This window comes from Wolffia australiana, chromosome 17 (genome assembly GCF_029677425.1).
Source record: "Wolffia australiana isolate 7733 chromosome 17, ASM2967742v1".
Taxonomy (NCBI): domain Eukaryota; kingdom Viridiplantae; phylum Streptophyta; class Magnoliopsida; order Alismatales; family Araceae; genus Wolffia; species Wolffia australiana.
This window is the reverse complement of record NC_135851.1, coordinates 853,961-875,663: the sequence shown is the minus strand read 5'-3', so window position 1 is coordinate 875,663 and position 21,703 is coordinate 853,961. Positions and strand designations below refer to the sequence as shown.

The 21,703-nt window shown below is 38.7% G+C and overlaps 1 protein-coding gene and 1 long non-coding RNA gene across 3 annotated transcripts; one reads left to right on the top strand and one right to left on the bottom strand.

Annotated features, from left to right (window-relative positions):
- Positions 1-117: 117 nt before the first annotated feature.
- Positions 118-4,763, bottom strand: LOC144714590 (uncharacterized). The gene is made up of 2 exons (XR_013584397.1): positions 3,710-4,763; positions 118-1,531 (listed from the first exon to the last, which is right to left on the bottom strand). It is a non-coding gene; the product is annotated as an uncharacterized LOC144714590 (long non-coding RNA).
- Positions 4,764-14,300: 9,537 nt separating this feature from the next.
- LOC144714673 (very-long-chain aldehyde decarbonylase GL1-10-like) lies at positions 14,301-20,802 on the top strand. Of its 2 annotated transcripts, XM_078589454.1 has the most exons (5): positions 14,322-14,894; positions 17,591-17,913; positions 19,759-19,906; positions 19,995-20,027; positions 20,620-20,802. In XM_078589454.1, exons 1-5 carry the CDS (start codon positions 14,565-14,567, stop codon positions 20,650-20,652), a joined length of 867 nt encoding a protein of 288 aa, XP_078445580.1. In that variant the 5' UTR covers positions 14,322-14,564; the 3' UTR covers positions 20,653-20,802. The 2 variants fall into 2 exon arrangements, with proteins under 2 accessions (XP_078445581.1, XP_078445580.1); XM_078589455.1 differs by lacking the exons at positions 19,995-20,027; positions 20,620-20,802 and adding an exon at positions 18,836-18,932 and having other exon boundaries at positions 14,301-14,894; positions 19,759-19,850.
- The last annotated feature ends 901 nt before the right edge of the window (positions 20,803-21,703 follow it).

Genomic DNA, 21,703 nt, shown 5'->3' with positions numbered 1-21,703 from the left:
AAAAGCCCAATCAATGACATATTTACACATCATTTTTAGGCTTATCAGTCTCCGCCAGCAAGTATCTCTAGAACTGATCGCTCATGTACGACTTGACTTATCTTTGCTTTCAAAGACTGGAATAATTTGTGACAAAACCTTTCCAGGTGCCTCCACAGAGGCATACTGCAATGGTACTTTTTGCGGTCTACATTGGTACAACACAAGTTGCATTTAATTTTTTTCCCACCTATGTCTATGAAGTACCTTGCTGCATCACATGCATTCAGACAAGGCTTTTTCTTTCTCATGGTTGGGCTATTGTGAGCTTCTTCTTTGTAGACATTTCTGAAGTGGTCTGTTGATGCGAGGGCATACCATCTTCTGTCCTACAGTTGCATTTTCATAATGTGGACAAGAAACAATAATAGACATTTCATGCGGATTTGCATGACATGATCCAAAAAAAAGTGGGTGGAAGTTTAAAAGTTAACCAAGGTGGCAACTAATTTGATTCTAAGGCACTGCTACGCATGATCCAATCCAATATTTAATGGTCATGTCAAATCAAATTTCAAACATAAATTATAAACTGCTGAAAATGTTAACCTTAATTTTTTCCTAGTGTTAATGTGTATATGAGGCAAAAAATGCATCATATGATACTCTATACAACAAACATTCGTACATTTAAACTCATCAATGATAAAAAAAGGCATTGAATGATCAAATTGCTAACCTAACATACAAAAATAGTAAAGCATCAAACCAGATCAATCAAATCTGATATCAAGAAAATTATATTAAAAATCCAAATTTGTACCTTGTCATTTTATTTCAAAAGGAAATGTCACTCTTATGATGTTCTAGTAAACACCAGTGAAAGGATAATTAGCCGAGGAGGAAAAAAAGACCAAGAAGAAGAATAAAAACAGATGAATAAGAAAAAAGGAAAAAATGAGAGAAGAAAAAAGAATAAGAGAAAAAAGGAGAGAAGAAAAAAGAAAGAATAACTGAAGAATTTCTAGCCACACGAAAAAAATAATAGGAGAAGAAAAATGTAGAAGAAGAAGAAGAGGAGGAAAATAAAGAAGACGAGAAGAATAAAATTAATAGGCATAAGAGAAGAAACAAGAAGATGAGGAAAATAAGCAAGACAAGAAGAATAAAATTAATAGCCATAAGAGAAGAAACAAGAAGAAGAAGAGGAAAATAAATAAGACAAGAAGAATAAATAGGCATAAGAGAAGAAGCAAGAAGAAACAAAAATAAAGAAATGGTCCATTAAGGGGGGGGGTTATATAAATGGGCTCCCCCATTAAAAAATAAAGAAAAGGAAAACATAAAAGAAAACAAGGGGGGAGGCAGGACTAGGGGGCCCTCCCCATGATGACGACGACGGACGCACAGGGCCCGTCGCAATCACGACGAGAACAGGAAAAAACAAAAAATACAAGAAAAAAATAATGAAAACAAAATGCGATAATCGAGCATTTCTTTACCCAGCTTTCGATGACTGTGGCCAGCGGCACGGACAACGACGTCAGTGTTCCTTGGTGGTGTGCGCCATCAAATAGGCATAAGAGAAGAAACCAGTAGAAGAGGAGAAAAATAAAGAAGACAAGAAGAACAAATAGGCTTAAGAGAAGAAACAAGAAGAAGAAGAGGAAAATAAATAAGACAAGAAGAATAAATAGGCATAAGAGAAGAAACAAGAAGAAGGGGAGGAAAATAAAGAAGACAAGAAGAATAAATAGGCATAATAGAAGAAACAAAAAGAAGAAGAATAGAGAGAAGAAAAATAAGAGAAAAAAGAAGAGAAGAAAAGGGTAGAGGAAGAAAATAAAGAAGCGAAGAAAAAGGTAGAGGACTAAAATAAAGAAGAAGAACATGAAGAGAAAAAAAAGAAGAGAAGAAAAAGGTAGAGGAAGAAAATAAAGAAGAAAAACATGAAGAGAAAAAAAGAAGAGAAGAAAAAGGTAGAGGAAGAAAATAAAGAAGAAGAACATGAAGAGAAAAAAAGAAGAGAAGAAAAAGGTAGAGGAAGAAGAGAAAAAAGAAAAGCAGAAAAAAATAGAGTAAGAAAATAAAGAAGAATGAAGACGAGAAGAAAATAGAAAGAATAACTGCAGAATTTCTGGATGCATAAAAAAAAATAATGGGAACATAAAAAAATGGAGAAAAGCAAAAAAAAAAGAATAGGAATAAAATAAATAGGCATAAGAGAATAAACAAGAATAAGAATAGAGAGAAAAAGAAGAGAAAAGAAAATAAAAGAAGAAACAGGTAGAGGAAGAAAATAAAATGGCAGAATAAGAAAAAAGGAAGAACAAGAAAAATGAAATGAAAAGAAGAAGGAAATTAAAATAAGAAGAGAAGAAAATAAAATGGCAGAAGAAGAAAAATGAACGAAGAACTGAAGAATTTATAGCCATACAAGAAAAAATGAGTGGGACAGAAAAAGGAATGAAGGAGAGAAGAAAAAAAGGAAGAAAAATGTAAGAAAAAGAGAAGAGGAAGAAGATAAAGTAGACAAGAAGAATAAAATTAATAAGCATACGAGAAGAAACAAGAAGAAGAATAGAGAGAAGAAGAAGAAAAGAGAAGAAAAGGGTAGAGGAAGAAAATAAAGAAGAAGAAGAAGAAGAAAAAAAGAAGAGAAGAAAAAGGTAGAGGAAGAAAATAAAGAAGAAGAAGAAGAAGAAAAAAAGAAGAGAAGAAAAAGGTAGAGGAAGAAAATAAAGAAGAAGAAGAAGAAGAAAATAAGAAGAGAAGAAAAAGGTAGAGGAAGAAAATAAAGAAGAAGAAGAAGAAGAAAATAAGAAGAGAAGAAAAAGGTAGAGGAAGAAAGAAGAAGAAGAAGAAAATAAGAAGAGAAGAAAAAGGTAGAAGAAGAAGAAAATAAGAAGAAGAAGAAAATAAGAAGAGAAGAAAAAGGTAGAGGAAGAAAGAAGAAGAAGAAGAAGAAGAAGAAAATAAGAAGAGAAGAAAAAGGTAGAAGAAGAAGAAAATAAGAAGAAGAAGAAAATAAGAAGAAGAAGAAAATAAGAAGAAGAAGAAAATAAGAAGAGAAGAAAAAGGTAGAGGAAGAAAGAAGAAGAAGAAGAAGAAAATAAGAAGAGAAGAAAAAGGTAGAGGAAGAAAAAAAAGAAGAGAAGAAAAAGTTAGAGGAAGAAATTAGAAAGAATAACTGCAGAATTTCTTACCGCACAAGAAAAAATAATGGGAACATAAAAAAGTATGAAGGAGAGAAGAAAAAAGGTAGAAGTAGAGAAGAGGAAGAAAATAAAGAAGACAAGAGGAATAAAATAAATCAGCGTAACAGAATAAACAAGAAGAAGAAGAAGAAGCGAAGAAACAGGTAGAGGAAGAAAATAAAATGTCAGAAGAAGAAAAATGAAATAAAAAGAAGAAAGAAAACAAAAAAGAGAAGAAAATAAAATGGCAAATGAAGAAAAAAAGAAGAAAAAAAATGAATGATGAAGTGAAGAATTCATAGCTGTACAAGAAAAAATGATAGGGACAAAAAAAAAGGAATGAAGGAGAGAAGAAAAAAAGAAAAGGAGGAAGAAAAATGTAAGAAAAAGAAGAGAAAGAAGACAAGAAGAATAAAATTAATAGCCATAAGAGAAGAAACAAGAAGAAGAAGAAGAGAAAAAAGAGGCATAAAATTAAACAGAAACTGGAGGGTAAATCGGCAGAAAATTACAACTAAATTCAAAAAAGGTACCTAAAGAGGATCGTAGAACAAGTCAAAATCAGAAGCTCAAGGACGAATAATAGATATCAGCCCCTCCAAAGCAACCCAGATGGAAGAAGAAGAAGAAGAAGAAACAGAAACAAGAAATTAGATCGTATGAATCAGAACGCGTCAAATCAAATTCTGGGCGAGCCCTTTGCCACTGGAGAGCACTCCAGATAGAGAGAGAGGGGGAAGAAGACGGATTTGGAGAGATTGAGGTGAGGGGGAAAACGGTTGGAAAATAGTTCTTGAAACGAGGCTATGAAGGGGGCGGGTGATCGATGAAGCAAACGGACCTTCCCTACATCGGACATAATGATGCGGTTATGTGCGAATGTGCAAGAAATTAGATCGTATGAAGGGGGCGGGTGATCGATATGTATGCCATCACTAGTGAAAGCCCATGCAAGATTATGTAGTAGACATGCAAAAGAAGAAATCAAAATAATTTACTTATCCAAAACTCCCGCCTTGTCTCTCAGATCTCAGACCCCCTAACACCAGTCACCAAATCTACCACTCCACCACAACATCACATGTACCCCTCTCATCCTTCTTTCATCCGATCTCCACACATTCAATGGATTTCGTGCCTTCTAGCAAATGTTGGGAACTGATTGCTATAAAATATCTTGTCATAAATCTTCCCTCCTTGGTAAATTCAGTCGGAAACTAGTAACCAACGAAAATGCAACTAATGTGAGTAGGAGAAATTTCCAATGCCAACTTTGCCAAGGTTGATATACACGTCAAGTGAACTGTGCTATGGTTCGATCCGAGGACTTGTCTGATGTGAAGTCAAAGAAAATATGCAATCTTCCGTGGAATAGCAAGAACTTTCACCAAGATTTTCGAAAGATAACAAACCAAGATAGAATACCCAAGAGAAGAAGAGGAAGGGGAACTCTATTGGCCCTGAAGGGAAGGATCTTCTCACTCCGTCTTCACTCGTGTTCACCTGTCGTTTCTTTATTCATAGGTGTTCGTCGCCTATTTGCCTTCTCCTTATATCACCTGATGTTTCAGGAATAACCCTCATAATTATCTTATTCTTCTTGACTCCCGGTGACATTACTTCCCTCCTCGATGACAAAATTGTCCTCAATTTGGAAATGGGGAAATTTTTGTGCCAAAGTAGGAACCTCCTCCCAAGTTGCCTCAAAATCTGGCAAGTTTCGCCATTTGACCAGCACTTGCATAATTTCAGGGGTGAACCTAGAGGAGAGGATAGTTTTTGGGAAAATCTGCCATTCCCAATCAGAAGAAAGATTAGTCTGAATAGATAAAACATGTTGGTAGTCCCCTTGTAGGGCATGAGTTTCACGCAAACCATGTCACCCACTTGAAACTGGACTTCTCTTCTATATTTATCATGTCTTCTTTTCATATAAGTTTGGCCTTTGAAAGGTGCAATTTGAGTGTCTGAAGCATGGCATCACATTCTTAGAGTAATTGATCCAAAGATTCAAGGTGGGTCGGGATTGAGCCATATCTGATAGGCGTTGGGGGATCGCGTCCGTAGACGACCTTGAAAGGTGTCATTTTGATAGCCGAATGATAAGAGGTATTATAGATGTATTCAGCCCAAGGTAACCATTTGGTCCATCGCTTTGTGAACTCTGACAATGAACAACAGAGATAACACAGTAAACTTCCGTCTGGCTGGCCGTCTCTGGATGAAAAGAGGAGCTCATTTTCATAGTTATTTTTACCATAAAGAGCTGGTAAAAACACTGCATTTATCTGATAACATTGGATCTGGAATAACATGAAGACAAATGATGTCCTTAATGAATATATCTGCAATACTTGGGACTGTGAAAGGATGTTTAATAGAAATAAAGTGGATATATTTGGATAGCCGGTCCACTATGACTAAGATGGAGTAATAGCCATGGGAAATGGGAAGCCCTTTAATGAAGTCAATTGAGACATCTTCCCAAATCGTACTGGGAATTGGCAGTGGTTGAAGTAGGCCTGCTGGGCGAAGAGTGGACGTCTTGTGAGGTTGACAGATTTGACATTAAGATAAATATACTTTAATTTTTTTCTTCATTCCTTGCCAGAACAATTGCTACGAGATGCGTTTGTAAGTCTTTTGGAACCCTCCATGGCCTCCTACCTTTGCGTCATGAAATAATGAGGTACGAATGAGGGTTATAAGTTTAGAAACAGAATTGCAATTCACTGTGCTATCTTCCATAGAACGAGAAAGTGAATTGGCTACAACATTAGCCTTACCAGCGTTATATCGTATTTCATAATTACAACCAAGGAGTTTAGAAAGCCACTTATGGTAATGCTGACGAATCAGAGACTGAACTGATCGGTATGAATATAATTTTTTGAAATAAGAAATAATGATTCTATTTCCTCACTGATAAAACCACAACCATTAATTCCCTCTCATATGTCGATCTGCGCTTTGAGTTGGAGGAGAGAGCTTTACTGAAATACACGATGGGTGGGAATCCTGGAGAAGTACTGCTCTGATGTCACTTCTGGATTCATCAGTCTCCACAATAAAGGGTTTGGAGACGTCTGACAATTTTAAAATCAGTGTAGTAGAAAGTGCAGTTTTTAAATAGGCCTTTGCCGCTTCGTCATTCCAAGAAAATGTATTCTTTTTCAACAGGGATGTAGGCAGTTGAGCCTTGGAAGCATAATTGGCAACAAATCTTCGACAAAAATTGGTTAGCCCAAAAATCCACGCAATTGTGGAGCGTAAGAAGGAATTGGCCATTTTGTGATTGCATTTATTTTGTTTATATCAATTGACACTCCGTGTTTAGATATGCAATGACCCAATTAGTCAATTTCGTCTTGTGCTAGATGACATTTTGACTGGTTGACCCAGAGATGGTTGGTTTAGAGGACCTTAAAAACTGAATGAAGATGTCCTTCATGTTCTGCTGGATTCTGGCTGTAAACCAAGATATCATCAAAAAAACCAGCACAAACTTTCTCATGTATAGTTTTAAAAGGGAATTCATTAAAGCTTGGAAAGTTTCAAGTGCATTTGTCGATCCAAATGGCATGAATGTGAACTCGTAGTGATCGTGATGTGTTTTGAAAGCTGTTTTATGTATGTATTGCTCAAACATACGAATTTGATAATATTCTGACTTCAAATCAAGCTTTGTCAAAATAGTTGACCCATGCAATTCTTCCATCAACTCGTCCACGATGGGGATTGGGTATCTGTTAGGCACAGTAACTTTTTTCAATGTTCGATAATCTATGCATATCCTCCAACCTCCGTCTTTCTTTTTAATCATCAATGTCAAACTAGAAAAGGGGCTGGTGGATGATCAGATAAAATTTGAATCGATAAGCTCCTAGATTCCTTTCTCCAACTCATTTTTTGTGCAGATGGGAATAGCAAAAAGGGCGGATGTTGACTGGGATGGAGTTCAGAATGAGATGGATTTGGTGATCAAGGTTGTGTTTTTGGGGAAAAACTGCATGTCGATTGAAAACACTTGGATATAAGATTTGAAACTGATTGAAAGGATAAGTGAGTTGGAGAGTAGATACCTGGGGTGTATTTGGATTGCATGATTCATGAAGCTCTTGAAATTGACGTTCACTCTTTATGAATTATTGCATTGAAAGAGTGGACGAGACTCCTTGAGGTAATAAGTCTGGATCTTTTTGAGTAAATAAACCTTGCCATTCCACAAGACCTTGAGATTGAATAGTTTGTAGTTACTAAAAAATCATTTGAAAGACTTCAACCACTAGACTCTTCGAACAATCTCCGTATGACGTAAGGAAATCAGAATAAGGTCTTGAACCACCTTCATGCCTTTCATGTAAATAGGAACATTCAAACAAATACCCATAGACTTTTGGAGAATCCCATTCGCCATAAGTACATCGGAGGGTGACCCTTGGAATACTGGAATAGTCAATGCTGATACCATATTCGAGCTAATAAAATTATGAGTCGTCCCACCATCAATCAACACTTGAACATGTATGTCCGTTGTACTGACCCACAAATTTACAAGACCATTCAGAGACGCAGATTCCGAAAAGCAAAATGATAATTGAGTTGTGTAAAGGGATCTGTGTTGATGGGAGTGTCGTCCGTTTGCATGAAATCCTCTTCTTCATCTGGATAATGATCATCCTGATCACCTTCGAGCACCATGATTAAATTTAAATTCTTTCTACAGTGATGGCCTGGAGCAAATTTATCATCGCAGTAAGAGCATAGTCCGTGGTCTCTTCTATTCTGAAATTCTGCTTACGTAATTTTTAAATTTTGCCACCTCCTTGTGTGCTCTGTTTTTTTAGGCTAAATAGCAGTCTGATTGGGGGCCCGGTACTATGGTGGCTATCTGTTAATGGACCTCGTGTTTAGTGGGGCAGCATAAGATGATGTAGCCCTTTTATCTAGGTCTGTAGCTGGTGACATATTCAGATATGATGGATTATTTTTCCAAGCCGCATAAAGAATACCAAGATATAACTCTGCTTGAAGAGAGAGGTCCATTATTCTTTTTAGTCCGTAAGGTTTTGCCTTCAGGACTTCCCTAAAATTTCTTCCTTCAATGTCATGAGATATGCATGCTCCTTTAGCTCCTTTGAGAGGTTTGGGATTTGTGCAATTCTCCTTTCAACGTCACGAGACGCTCAAAATCAGTTATGTATTCTGTAACAGATCCAAGTTTCTTAACTTCAAATAAGGCTTTATAGAGTCAACACGACGAAATGATGTATCTACTAGCAAAGTAATTCTTGTGTGACCGGGAGTCAAGGAAGAAGAAGAGAATTAGGAGGGTTATTATTGAAACATCAGGTGATACAAGAGAAAACGAATATCCGATGAACACCTATGAATAAAGAAACAACGGCCAGACGCTGTAGACAGATAGTTACAAGCGATTACTGAGTGGGAAGATCCTTAAAATCTTCCCAACTCCTCAGGCCAAATTCCTGCTCCACGTATTCAAATCAGTATTGAGACGCATCATTCAGATGTAGAGATAATAAGTGCATTTTTTCCTTATCCAACATGGGATGCATATGAAAGAAATGTTCAACTTGAAATAACAGTAAATCACCACGCTTAAAAATTGAATCTGAAATTAATCCGAGACGATGGTGTCAATTTTCTGGCAGATCTCGCGGTGGTCTGGCCTCTAGATTGGGGCATGCTGGTGAAGAAGGTAGCCATTTCATTTTGGCTCTCTGTAGCTTGAGTCTGCCAATTGCTCCATAATATGTTCCAAAACATTATTGGTCCATTTTTGGAATTGTATTGTACTGACCTCGCCTTCCATAGTTTGTCTCCTAAATGAGGTTTATTTAAGCTTGGAATAATTCTGTTTAGACGAAAAAAGTAGATTTGAAATATAATTTTAATGTTAATTAATGCGGGGACAAATTACTGAATTTCTAGATTTTTCTAGATAACAATTTTAAGCAATTTCTATATTTGGGGAAGAAATTAATTTTTAAATAGAAGACGGATATAGATAAGAAAAAATATATTAAGCAATTCCTAAAGTTTGAGGGGTTTTCCTTAAATTCTCATTGAATTTATGCCCTTAAAACAGTCGGTCGTCCATTGTGGGAGTAAAGATACAATTAAAATAGTTGCAGGGTTTTTAATGGTTTCTACAGAAAAAATGGAGGAGAGATAAAGCAGAGGGGCATATACATAAATTCATTTAGGCATCATCAAATTGCGCTTGCAAACTATAGTAGGAACTTAAGTGCAAAACTCCAAGATAAATTTTCAGGTGACCAAGTGACCAAATCTCAGCCGTCGAATTCACATTCAACGGCTTAAATGCTACCCAATTTTATTTGTCTAGAGGGCGTTAATTTCACTGCCCATGCGTCGTATACAAAGCGCACGCACAGGCTGTGTCGTGGCACATTCGATTGGGCAGCACTAGGAACAACTCAGGGTAAGTGCGTCCTAAATAGGGTTTGACATTTTGAACCAGGGACGGGTCGGACTGGACCAAACGGGACCGCCGGTCCACCATTTTAGGGTGGACCGGTTGGTCGGTCCGGATCCGGTCCGATGCTCAAACCGGACCAGGACCGGACTAAATATTTAATAAAAAATAATATATTTTTTGATCCCCCTTCCCCCGCCCCCTGGTCGTGCTCTCTCGAGCTCTCTTTCTTGTTCTCTCTCATGCTCTCTCTCACACACTTGTTCTCTCTTGCAAGCTCTCTCTCTCCCGTTCTCTCTCTCGTACGCTTTTCTCTCTCGTTCTCTCTCTCTCTCGTATGGTCTTCTCTCCCTTTCTCTCTCCCCCGTTCTCTCTCTCTCGCACGCTTTCTTCTCTGTCGTTCTCTCTCTCGCTCGCACGCTCTCTTCTCTGCCATTCTCTCTCTCTCACGTTCTCTTCTCTATCCCGTTCTTTCTATCTCTCACGCTCTCTTCTCTCTCTCCCATTCTGTCTCTCTCCCTTCCCTTCTCTCTCTCTCTCCCCTTCTCCATCTCTCGCACACTCTCTTCTCTCTCCCACTATCTCAGTCTTCTACTTTTCTAGTATTCTTTTACTTTTTCTTCTTCGTTACCTTTTTCCTACTGGTTTTCTTATTCCTCTTTCTCCTGATTTTCTTGTTTCTCATTATGTTTCTTTACCTTCTTCAGTTACATCTTCCTGTCTTCTTCTTTAAGACTTCTTTTATTGTTCAATTTTCCCATCTCCTTCTCTTTTTGCTCTTTTTATTTTATTTTCTTTTCATTTTTCACGATGGGTTTTACAAGTGACGTTGCAATAAATTTCCCATTTGATGAGAAGTCCATACCATTTTGGACCGGGACCGGACCAGAACCTGACCGATCCTTAGGTAAGGTTTAGGTTCGCGCTAAAAGTACAGACCAGACCGGGACCATCAGACCCTAGTCCTAAATGTGTTGAGATTATTTTTTACCAGTTTTTCTTTATTTTGATTTCAGGAGTACACGGCACGCCGAGGATGAAACTGCCATTTGAAGTTCAAATTTTGTCAACCAGTCAGCGAACGACATGACATTGCGTGTAGAAAAAAAATTAAATTTAATAAATGAAAATTGATCCAACTGCTTAGATTGGTCAATTTTTATTTATTAATGGTGTTTGATCTTGAAGTCCAACTGAGGTGATTTTTTATGGATTTTCTCATCTTGCTTTCTTGTTTCTATTTGTACGGTTGGATCACTCAGATCAAGTCCTACGTTGATGGATAAAAATTAACTACTGATTGGTGTAAAATGGTAATTTTACCATTTAACCTGAGTATAATAGCTGAATTTCGTGAGGAGGAGGTTATTCTGTAGGTGGTTCTTTCACAGCTTCGTACTCCTGGATCACTTGTATTTGATACTTTTTTACTATATTTTATTTCATTTTTAGTGTGATTTGGATTAAGTTTTAGTGAAACTTTTGATTATTCTTCTTGATCTTGGTCGGGATCTCTAAATCGCTAGTCTTGAGTGGAATGTACAAGTCCTTTTTAGGATCAAAAGGAGTGAGCATTGAGTTGATCTGATTATTCCAATTGCAAATTAAGAACTAGAAAAAAATTATAAATTTTTTTTGAATTCTAGGAAGATTAGGGTGTGTTTATGATATAGTAGTTAGTGAATTTGGTTTCCAAATCCCCCCAAAACAAATTATTACAAAATCTCCTTCTTAGTCCCTCTATGATCCTTTTTATTAGATGAAAGAAGTCAATCTAGAGCTCCTCATTTCTTTTACTCTCCCAATCTCTTCTATGCACCTTTATAAATTCATGGCCTAATTAGGTTGATTTGATCTTCATTGAAGATTAAATTATTCAAGCAGATCACTAATTGAATGCCGTACTAGTTTCCCTTGGAAGATACCCATACTCATCACTATACAACTTAAGTTAGGGTTTTATACATTTTATTGTATAAGCTAAAATCAACAACGATAAAGGATTATAAAATTGCAAAATTCACCCCTATTTTTGGCATATCAATTGGCATTGTTGCCGGGGAAGTAAGGCTAAGTATTATAATAGACAATCCCTACTGATCTAATACTTGAGATTTTTTTCTTGTGGCTAAAGACTAATGGATGCTTGCCATTTAAATTAGTGATTCTGCATGAAGCTTAGGTCAGGTTTCACCAAGTTACATTAAAAAACTAAAATAATCGAAAAATGAGATAGAAATAATCCTTCATAAAACAATTTCGCTATAACTCAGAGCCGTAGCCCATAGCTTCCAACAACCCATACAACTTTTTGATTTAAATTGAACACTATAATTGACACATAATTTATCACATGTTCATGAACTACATGTAATTATCTCTCAATCTTCTTACTCACCTCCCAAAATGGACAGTCAGGAAGATAAAAAATAATTTATTGTATAATGGCATCTGCAATCCGACCATCGTGTGATCATGCACTCCCCATCTCACATCGCCGTCGCAAACGCACAATCAACAAAGGAAAAGGAATTTATTGTATCCTTTTTTATGTATAATTCTGTTCTGATCAGGGTTCCAATCTGACTGTACATGTGTTAAGACCGGGGTGGAAGTCCCAATCAGCTCTAACTAAATTACCCTAAAAAAATTAAATAACGTAAGTTGTATAGCTAAATTATACTGAAATCAATAGAATAGTGATTGTTTTTATAATTTTATTTCCACGGCTTATTTAAAATATTCCTAGTTTTAGGAAGAGAACAGAAAAAGATTCCTTGTTTGTAGCTGGGTCATGGCTGGCTGGGGTGGAAAGTGCCAAAACAGTGCCAAGTGTGCCCACCAGTTGTGGCATGAACTCTCAACGCGCGTCACCACAAATATAAATTCTGAGAAATTCTCCCACCACTATCTCTCTCTTTCTATCTATCTCTATATATCTCTCTTCATCTCCATCTCTCGCTCTCTACCTCTTTCTCTATCTCCCTCTCTCTCTATCTCTCTCTATTTCTATCTCTCTCTCCGTCCCTCTCTATTGCTACCTCTTTCTCTATCTTTCTCTCCATCTCTCTCTATCTCTCTCTCCGTCCCTCTCTATTGCTACCTCTTTCTCTATCTCTCTCTGTATCTCTCGCTCTCTACCTCTTTCTCTATCTCTCTCTCTCTCCATCCCTCTCGCACTTAAACGTTCTTCTGACGCAGTACTCTCTCGCTCTACGTCTCATCTCTTTCTCTTCATCTCCCTATCTCTCTACCACTCTGTCGCTCTCAAACGTTTTCTGACGCGGCAGCCATCTTCTCCACACGTCTATCGACGGCTACCACCTTCTCTCTCTCTACCTCTCTCTTAAACGTTTTTTGACTCAGTGCCCTTCATCTCTGTGCTCTCGATCGACTTCCACCACTCTCTCTTTCTCTCTCTCCATCGCTCTACATCTCTCTCTATCTCTCTCTCTCTCTTAAACTTTCTCTTACGCAGCGTTCATCGTCTCCACATCTCTCTATCGACGCCTAACAATCTCTCTCTATCTCTCCATCTTTCCATCTCTCTCCACATATCTCTCTCTTAAAACCTTTTCTGACGCAGTACCCAATATCCATCGATTCCACACTCTTCTCTCTCTACACTTCTCTCTTCATCTCTCTCTATCTCTCTCTCTCTTAAACCTTTTCTAACGCAGAACCCGTCATCTCCACACATCTCCATCGACGTACTCTCTCTCTCCAACCTTTTCTGACGCAGAACCAGTCGTCTCCACATCTCTCTCTAGGATACTCTCTTTCTCTCTCTATCTCTTCATTTCTCCACATCTCCATCGAGGCATCGACGCCCACCTCTCTCCAAACCTTTTCTGACGCAGACCCGTCGTCTCCACATCTCTCTATCGACGGCCACCTCTTTCTCTCTAGGATACTCTCTTTCTCTCTCATAAACCTTTTCTAACCGAGTACCCATCATCTCCATCGACACCCACCTCTCTCTAAAACTCACTCTCTCTCTACCCCAAGAGAGCAGCGAAGACTCGAAGACGAAAAGGGTAGAGAGAAAAACAAGAATGCTGCCATACACCTCTCTCCCTCTCTAGGATACTCTCTTTCTCTCTCCAGCGCTCCCTCTCTCAAACCTTTTCTAACCCAGAACCCATGATCTCCATCTCTCTAAAACTCTCTCTCTCTCTCTACCCCGAGAGAGCACGGAAGAAGAAAAGGGTAGAAAGAAAAACAAGAGAGAGAAACAAGAATGCCGCCATACATCTCTCTCCCTCTCTAGCGCTCCATCCATCTCTCTCTCTAGGATAATCTCTCTCTCCATCTCCCTACTTCTCTCCACATCTCTCTACCCCGAGACAGCAGCGAAGACGAAAAGGGTAGAGAGAGAAATAAGAGAGAATGATGCCACTGGCCCACTGCCATACACCTTCTCTCTCTAGCGCTCCATCCATCTCTCCCTCTAGGATACTCTCTCTCTCTCTCTCCATCTCTCTACTTCTCTCCGCATCTCTCTCTCTCAAACCTTTTCTAACCCAGAACCCATCATCTCCACCCATTTCCATCGACACTCACCTCTCTCTAAATCTCTCTCTCTACCCCGATAGAGCAGCGAAGCAGAAAAGGGTAGAGAGAGAAACAAGAGAGAGAAAACCTCTCTCTCTCTCAAACATTTTCTAACCCAGAACCCATCATCTCCATCGACACACACCTCTCTCTAAATCTCTCTCTCTCTACCTCGAGAGAGCAGCGAAGCCGAAAAGGGTAGAGAGAGAAACAAGAGAGAATGCTGCCATACACCTCCTCTCTCTCAAACCTTTTCTAACCCCGAACCCATCATCTCTGTCGACACCCACCTCTCTCTAAATCTCTCTCTCTCTACCCCGAGAGAGCAGCGAAGCCGAAAAGGGTAGAGAGAGAAACAAGAGAGAGAGAAAATGCTGCCATACACGAGCCAGGCAGCGGCGGAGGCGGCGCTCGGCCGCGCGCTGACTGCGGCGGAGTCGCTGTGGTTTCGCTACTCGGCGAACGTGCCCGACTGGCTTCTCTACTGCCACAACATTCTCTTTCTCTTCCTCGTCTTCACTCTCGTCCCTCTCCCTCTCGCCATGATCGAGCTCAAGTTCCCCCATTTCCTCCTCCGCTACAAGATTCAGCCCAAATCGCACCTACCCATCGCCGATTTCCGCCGATGCTACGTGGAAGTCTTGAAGGTGTTCTTCCTCGCCGTCGGGCCCCTCCAGTTGTTGTCTTTCCCCATGATCAAGGTCCGTGTTTGCGGTTTTTGTTTGATTTTTTATGTTTTTGATTATCTGTTCTTGGTTTTTGAGTGTGTGGCATTTTAAAGAATCTCTTTTTTGAAGAATATGGACTCTAGTTTGCGCATGTAATCTTTTCAGATTTTGTCCTTCACCATGATCAAGATCCGTGTTTGCGGTTTTTGTTTGATTTTTGAGTGTGTGGCATTTTAAAGAATTTTTTTTTTTAAGAATATGTACTCTAGATTGGGCGTGTAATCTAGAGTTTAGATTATTTGAATAATCTGAGCTCTTCTTCGCTTTTGTCCTTTACCATGGTCAAGGAAGATGCTTGCGGGTTTTGTTTGATTTTTTCTGTTCTTGGTTTTTGAGTGTGTGGCATTTCAAAGAATCTCTTTTTTTTTTGAAGAATATGGACTCTAGTTTGCGCATGCAATCTAGAGTTTAGATTATTTGAATAATCTGAACTCTTCTTTTGCTGTCTGGCCTCTCCAGCTCCTCTCCTTCCCCATGATCAAGGTCCGTGTTTGCGGTTTTTGTTTGATTTTTCTGTTCTTGATTTTTGAGTGTGTGGCGTTTTAAAGAATCTCTTTTTTTTTTAAGAATATGAACTCTAGATTGCGCACGTAATCTAGAGTTTAGATTATTTGAATAATCTGAGCTCTTCTTTGCTCTTCAGTTCTTGTTCTCCCCCATGATCAAGGTCCGTGCTTGCGGTTTTTGTTTGATTTTGTACTGTGTTTTTCGCCCTTTTGAAAGAATCTCTTTTTTTTAAGAATATGAACTCTAGAGTTTACATTACATGCGCGAACATGCATTTAATGTGGAGTTTAAATTGTTTGAATAATCTGAACTCTTCTTTGCTGCTCGGCCTCTCCGGTTCGTGTCTTTCCCCATGATAAAGGTCCGTGTTTGCGGTTTTTGTTTGATTTTTTAGTGTGTTTTTCGCTGTTTTGAAAGAATCTGTTTCTTTTAAGAATATGGACTCTAGTTTGCGCTTGTAATCTAGAGTTTAGATTATTTGAATAATCTAAACTCTTCTTCAGCTTTTGTCCTTTCCCATGATCAAGGAAGGTGCTTGCGGTTTTCATTTGATTTTTCCGGGCGTTGCTTATCTGTGCTTGATTTTCGAGTGTGTGCCGTTTTGGAAGAATCTTATTCTTTTTGCGCTTTGCGTTTGATTTTTTAGTGTGTGCGTTTTGAAAGACTCCTTTTTTTGGAAGAATATGAACTCTAGATTGTGCATTTAATGTGGAGTTTAGATTGTTTGAATAATCTGAACTCTTCTTTGCTGTCCGGGCTCCTCCAGTTCTTGTTCTTCCCCATGATCAAGGTCTGTGTTTGTGGTTATCATTTGATTTTTCCCAGCATTGCTTATCTGTTCTTGAGTTTTGATTGTGTGCCATTTTAAAGAATCTTTTTTTTATGAATATGAACTCTAGATTGTGCATGTACTATGGAATTTGGATTATTTGAATAATCTGATTTTTTCTTCGCCGTCTTGCCTCTCCAGCTCTTCTCCTTCCCCATGGTCAAGGTCCATGGTTGCGGTTTTCGTTGGAATTTTGTGTTTGCCGTTTCGAAAGAATTTTTTTTTTAAGAATATAAACTCTAGATTGTGCATGTAATGTGGAGTTTAGATTATTTGAGTAATCTGAACTCTTCTTCGCCGTCTGGCCTCTCCAACTCTTCTCCTTCCCCATAATCAACGTCCGTATTTGCGGTTTTCGTTTGAAATTTGAGTGTGCGCCATTTTGAAAGAATCTCTTTTTTTAAAAAATATATGAAACTCCAGATTGCGCATGTAATATGGAGCTCAGATTATTTGAGTGAGTGCCATAGGGCCTCTACAGTTCTTGTCCTTCCCCATAATCAAGGTCCGTGTTTGCATTTTTCTTTCTAGAAATCTTCTGCTCCCGTGAATTTTCTAAATCTGTTCTTTTTATGTTTCGATGGGTTGAATTCGTTTGATTTTCCCGAGCATTGGTTCTCTGTTCTTGATTTTTGAGTGCGTGACATTTAAACAGAGTAGATTTTTTTGAAGAATCTGAACTCTAGATTGTGTAAAAAATCTTGACTTTGGATCATTTGAATACTCTAAACTCGTCTTTGTCGTCACCCCTCTCCTGCTCTTTTCCTTCCCCACAATCAAGGTCAGTGACTGTATGATCTCCCCGGTTGCTTATCTTTCTAACTCAGAATCATTTATTTTTCCAATAATTGCTACTATGTTCTTCATTTTTGTGTGTGTGCCATTTTGAATCAATTATTTGCGCAATCTTAACTCTAGATTGTTTGGATTATTTGAATTATCTTAACTCTTATTTGCCGTCAGGCCTCTCTTGGCCTTATCCTTTCCCATGGTTTAGTAGTTTTTCTAAATCTCTGCTCATATGCGTTCTAAGTTAGAATCATTTATTTCCAATCTTGTCACAGTTGAATGAACTTGATTTTTTCTGTGATTTCCATTTAACAGTTCATCTATTTGCAGAAGTTAAACGACTGAATTCATTTCCAAACACACTGGGGGAGTGGATTTACATATAGCTTCCAAGCAATGTTATCTTTTCCTGATTTTTCTGGGACTAACATTTAACAATCCTTTATTTTCACAATTCAAACGATTCATTTTGTGCCGAAACACGCTGGGAGAGTGCATTTTACGGATCAAAATGTTGAAATGTTCTTGATTTTCCTGTTGGCAGCTTGTGGGCATCAGAACAGGGCTTCCCCTACCCTCCTTGGGAGAGATATTTTGCCAGCTGCTCGTGTACTTTCTAGTGGAGGATTACGGAAACTACTGGCTTCATCGATTTTTGCATTGCAAATGGGGTTACGAGAAGATTCACCGCGTACACCACGAGTTCACGGCGCCGGTTGGCTTCGCTGCACCCTATGCCCATTGGACTGAAGTACTGATCCTTGGCATACCCTCTTTTGCTGGGCCGGCGATTGCTCCGGGACACATGATCACTTTCTGGCTGTGGATCGCTCTTAGGCAGATGGAAGCCATCGAGACTCACAGCGGGTTAGATTGAAATCCCTCCTATCTATTTATTTTTTCATGCTTTTGGTGTATTTTTTCCTTGACTTCTTCATCCCTGTGCTTCCCTCATCAATGGCGATGACAATGATGAGTTGCCGTCATCGGCATCATTCATCTTCTTGATGGTGATGAGTTGCCATCGTCCCCGTCATTCATAGTCTTCAGGATGTCGGCTTTTTTTAAAGCAAAATGGAAGATCACCAGAAATCAGTGGTCAAATCAACAGAGGGATGACCGAATCGGTCCTTTTAGACCAGCACGAAACTGAACCCTCCATTCTATGAATGATGCCGTCTGTCGAAGTCGTCCTCCCCTTTGAAACAATCTCATTACAATGCAGTCAGATGGCCCGTAGCTCCGCTAGTGGGCCCCACTCTGTCTCCCTCCTGAATATTCCACCTCTGAGAGAGGCCCAGAAGGTCTCACCTAAGTAACATCCACCTATGGAGTCTTCTGGCTGGCTCAAATGACCTGAGAGAGGAAGCACTCAAAGAACAGATAGCAATAATGATGACAAAATTGCCATCATCATCATCTCTCGGCCACAGGTAAGATGCCAATGATGATATCAATGACAAATTTGTCTTCCTCTAGTCACTTGATATGGTTTTTCCAGAAACAGTAATTCCGACAAATCAATTCCTAAAGATAACGCATGAACTCAGTGTACCTGAAATTGAAGAATGTTCAGAGTCCAAGAACTGTGGAAATGTCATTCGGAGAATACAATAACTAGATATGGAGAAGATTGATGTCCAGAATTGAAGAAGTGATTTGTCTTGAATACCGTCTTCTTGTGGCGCAAGGATCTGCCGGCCGCCCGCCCCCTCTTGACCGCAGTCAAAATCTTGAATTCTTGAGTCCCTTTGACCAAGTCTCTCGGTCTTATTTCTTGGTCTTGCAGCTTGACTTCTGTTGGACGGCACGTCACATGCAGTGTTTGTCCCATTTGCAAACCTCACACACCATGACGACGTTCTCTGCCTGCGCGGGCTTGCATGGTATGCCCTTAATGGGATCCTATCATCATTCACCGTAAGTGTATGATGAGTTATTCAAAAAGTGAGAGGGAAGAGGGCAATTCAGGGCTTGCAGGATGCAGGGATTTATATACCTAATGCTACATGTGACCGTTAGATGTATTCTCCTTTACACTTTTGATTAACTTCAAGCATAGAAAGGATAAAACCGCTGGCTATCTTGAAAAAATGTGTACTTTTGATGTAATTTCATCCACATCTTCATTTGTGCTTATCCCTCTTGCGTGAGCATGTTGAATCAGTGACCGCTGAGAATAGAAAAATTATGTGTATTTATCATTGCAATGTCATGAGTGAACGAAAAGTAATTGTTTGGAGGTTTTCACTCCCGTTCGTGGATTTGGAAGGATTTTTTTCTAGGAAAAGAACTCAGCACAACTTATCCATTGATTCAGAAGCAAGTTTTTCGCTGCCATTCTTGTGCCCGAAAAGAACAAGAATCCGCCCTATTAAAAGAGAGTTACATTTTTTTTTTGAACAATAAAAGAGAATTACATTAAATAAAAATATCAAAAATACCCCGAGTAAGTGTTCTGGATCTTATAACTTTGTTCCTCTCTCTCTGTATATATATATATCCTGCATAGCACTCCTGAGTGTGATCCTATTTAGGGACGTTGTTTGCAGAAACTTTGCCCCTGTGGTGCCAAACTTCCATTCATCATTGAACTGCAAGAACAAATAATTATTCTCTTAAGTAAATATTGCAAACCATTAAATTACTATTAAAACTTATGATCTTATCTTTATTCTATGTTTTATGTTTCTGACCTCTTTGAAATTTCAGGTATGATTTCCCTTTCTCGCCAACAAAGTACATTCCTTTCTACGGAGGCGCAGAATACCATGACTATCATCACTATGTTGGAGGACAAAGCCAGAGTAATTTTGCTTCCATCTTTACCTATTGTGACTATTTATATGGAACCGATAAGGTGGGTTTGTATTTCAGTGTTATTATATTTTTTCTCCAGAAAAAAAAGTAAATTTCTCATGGTCGTCTATTCTACTCAACCGTTGCAGGGTTATAGATATCATCAGGCACATCTTCAGAAGGTAAAGTTCGGCAATTTTTGTACTTCTAGTGCCTCGGTTTCCTACTATTTTTGTCTTTATTTGCCATTACATTTGCTTTTACTGAGATTTTAAGCTAAATATTTTCGTGAGATATTTTTTCGATGGAAAAATTGAGATGGCCATTCAATCCTCACATGTTCATCCAAAAAATGAAATTCAAACAGGAAAAAATAAGCAGCACACACATTCACGTTCTCTTTGTGTCCAGTCTTATGAATTTTCTCCCCAATTTCTGTAGTGATGGGCTTGCTGTTATGTAAACGTTTTAGCACTCAAATTAAATCGGAAGCAAACTATGTTCTAAGATACATGATCTTCCTTTTTCTCTTCCCTGATTTTCTTTGAGGTATGGCATTCAAAAAATCTAATTTTTTTTAGTTTTTTTTTATTCAACCCTTGTTTTGATTCTTCCGATCGAGGATGTATCATTAGAAGTGGATGCCATGCATGCCTTGGAAGCATAAACTAGTAACTGGATGAGCTCTTTCTGAATGAGATCTGTTTAATTCTCCAGATGAGAGCCATGTATATATATGATTTAACTATATATGTTTACTCTCTTTTTTGGCAGACAAGGGAGTGGGAAGACAAAAAATCTCAATAACTACTTCCCTCTTAATTCAGAAGAGGAGCAAGCAATCTTGGCTTTGTGGTAGTGTGGTCATGTTTCTTGATGTCATTTGGACTCTTGGAATGAATAAGCTTGACAAATACTATCTTTTTGTCTTGAGTAATCTTTAAAAAATATCCTTAATTGGCGCGTGGGCTTGGCCCCATCTTCATTTAAGATCATACGCTTCTCAGCTGGTGCTGAGAGATGAATTATGTGAAGTGGCACTAGTAAAATTCTGTCCACCCCCAATTTTTCCTGAGACTTTCACTGATTTTCTGTGAAAATATTCTCATAATTACGATGAGAATTGCTTGAGAATTTTCAAATATTTATCCAATTGAATAAGGTAAGTTGATTAAAAATGGAAACGAATTAAGTTTCATGATAAGGGTCAGATCTCCCTGAAAATTAGAGGCGTGGACAGCGCCTGCCTCAACTAGCGCGTCAGCACGAACTTCCTTGATCCCTCTCGACGACGGAGAGGACACACCCTGCAGTACATCGACATTGCGAAGCGGCTCCGGCGGGACGACGGCGAGCACACTTTCCCGAGCGCCTGCAAGGTATCATCCATGTATCTCTTCTTTCCTTTAAAATGGGCGTGGATGAGTGGGATCCGAGTGTAATTGGGATATATAAACTCGTTCCACGCCTAAAAACATTGAAAAACACTCCACTTTATAAATAAAAACCTCCTGAGTGGCGTCCAGGGCACGGATGGATCGGTCTGCGGGCACAACCCTGGGGTTGCCCGTACCCGGCACCATGTTTTTTGCAAAAAAAAAAAAAGATCTCCCTGAAATTTTATATTAGGAGATATTGAATTTAAATGAACTCATGAAGCGTACAGAAAATGAGTGAGCCAAATTTATTCAAAAGGGACTCATTCCTGTGTTTCAAATTCATATTCTGTGTAGAGGAGATAAAAAAATATTTGACCATTGTAATATCCTGGAAAACTAAGTATAATTCACAGAAAGTGAGACTTGATTTCAGTTCTTGAAATTATTTGGGTTCCAAAGCCATTCTCTTCAATACTTGT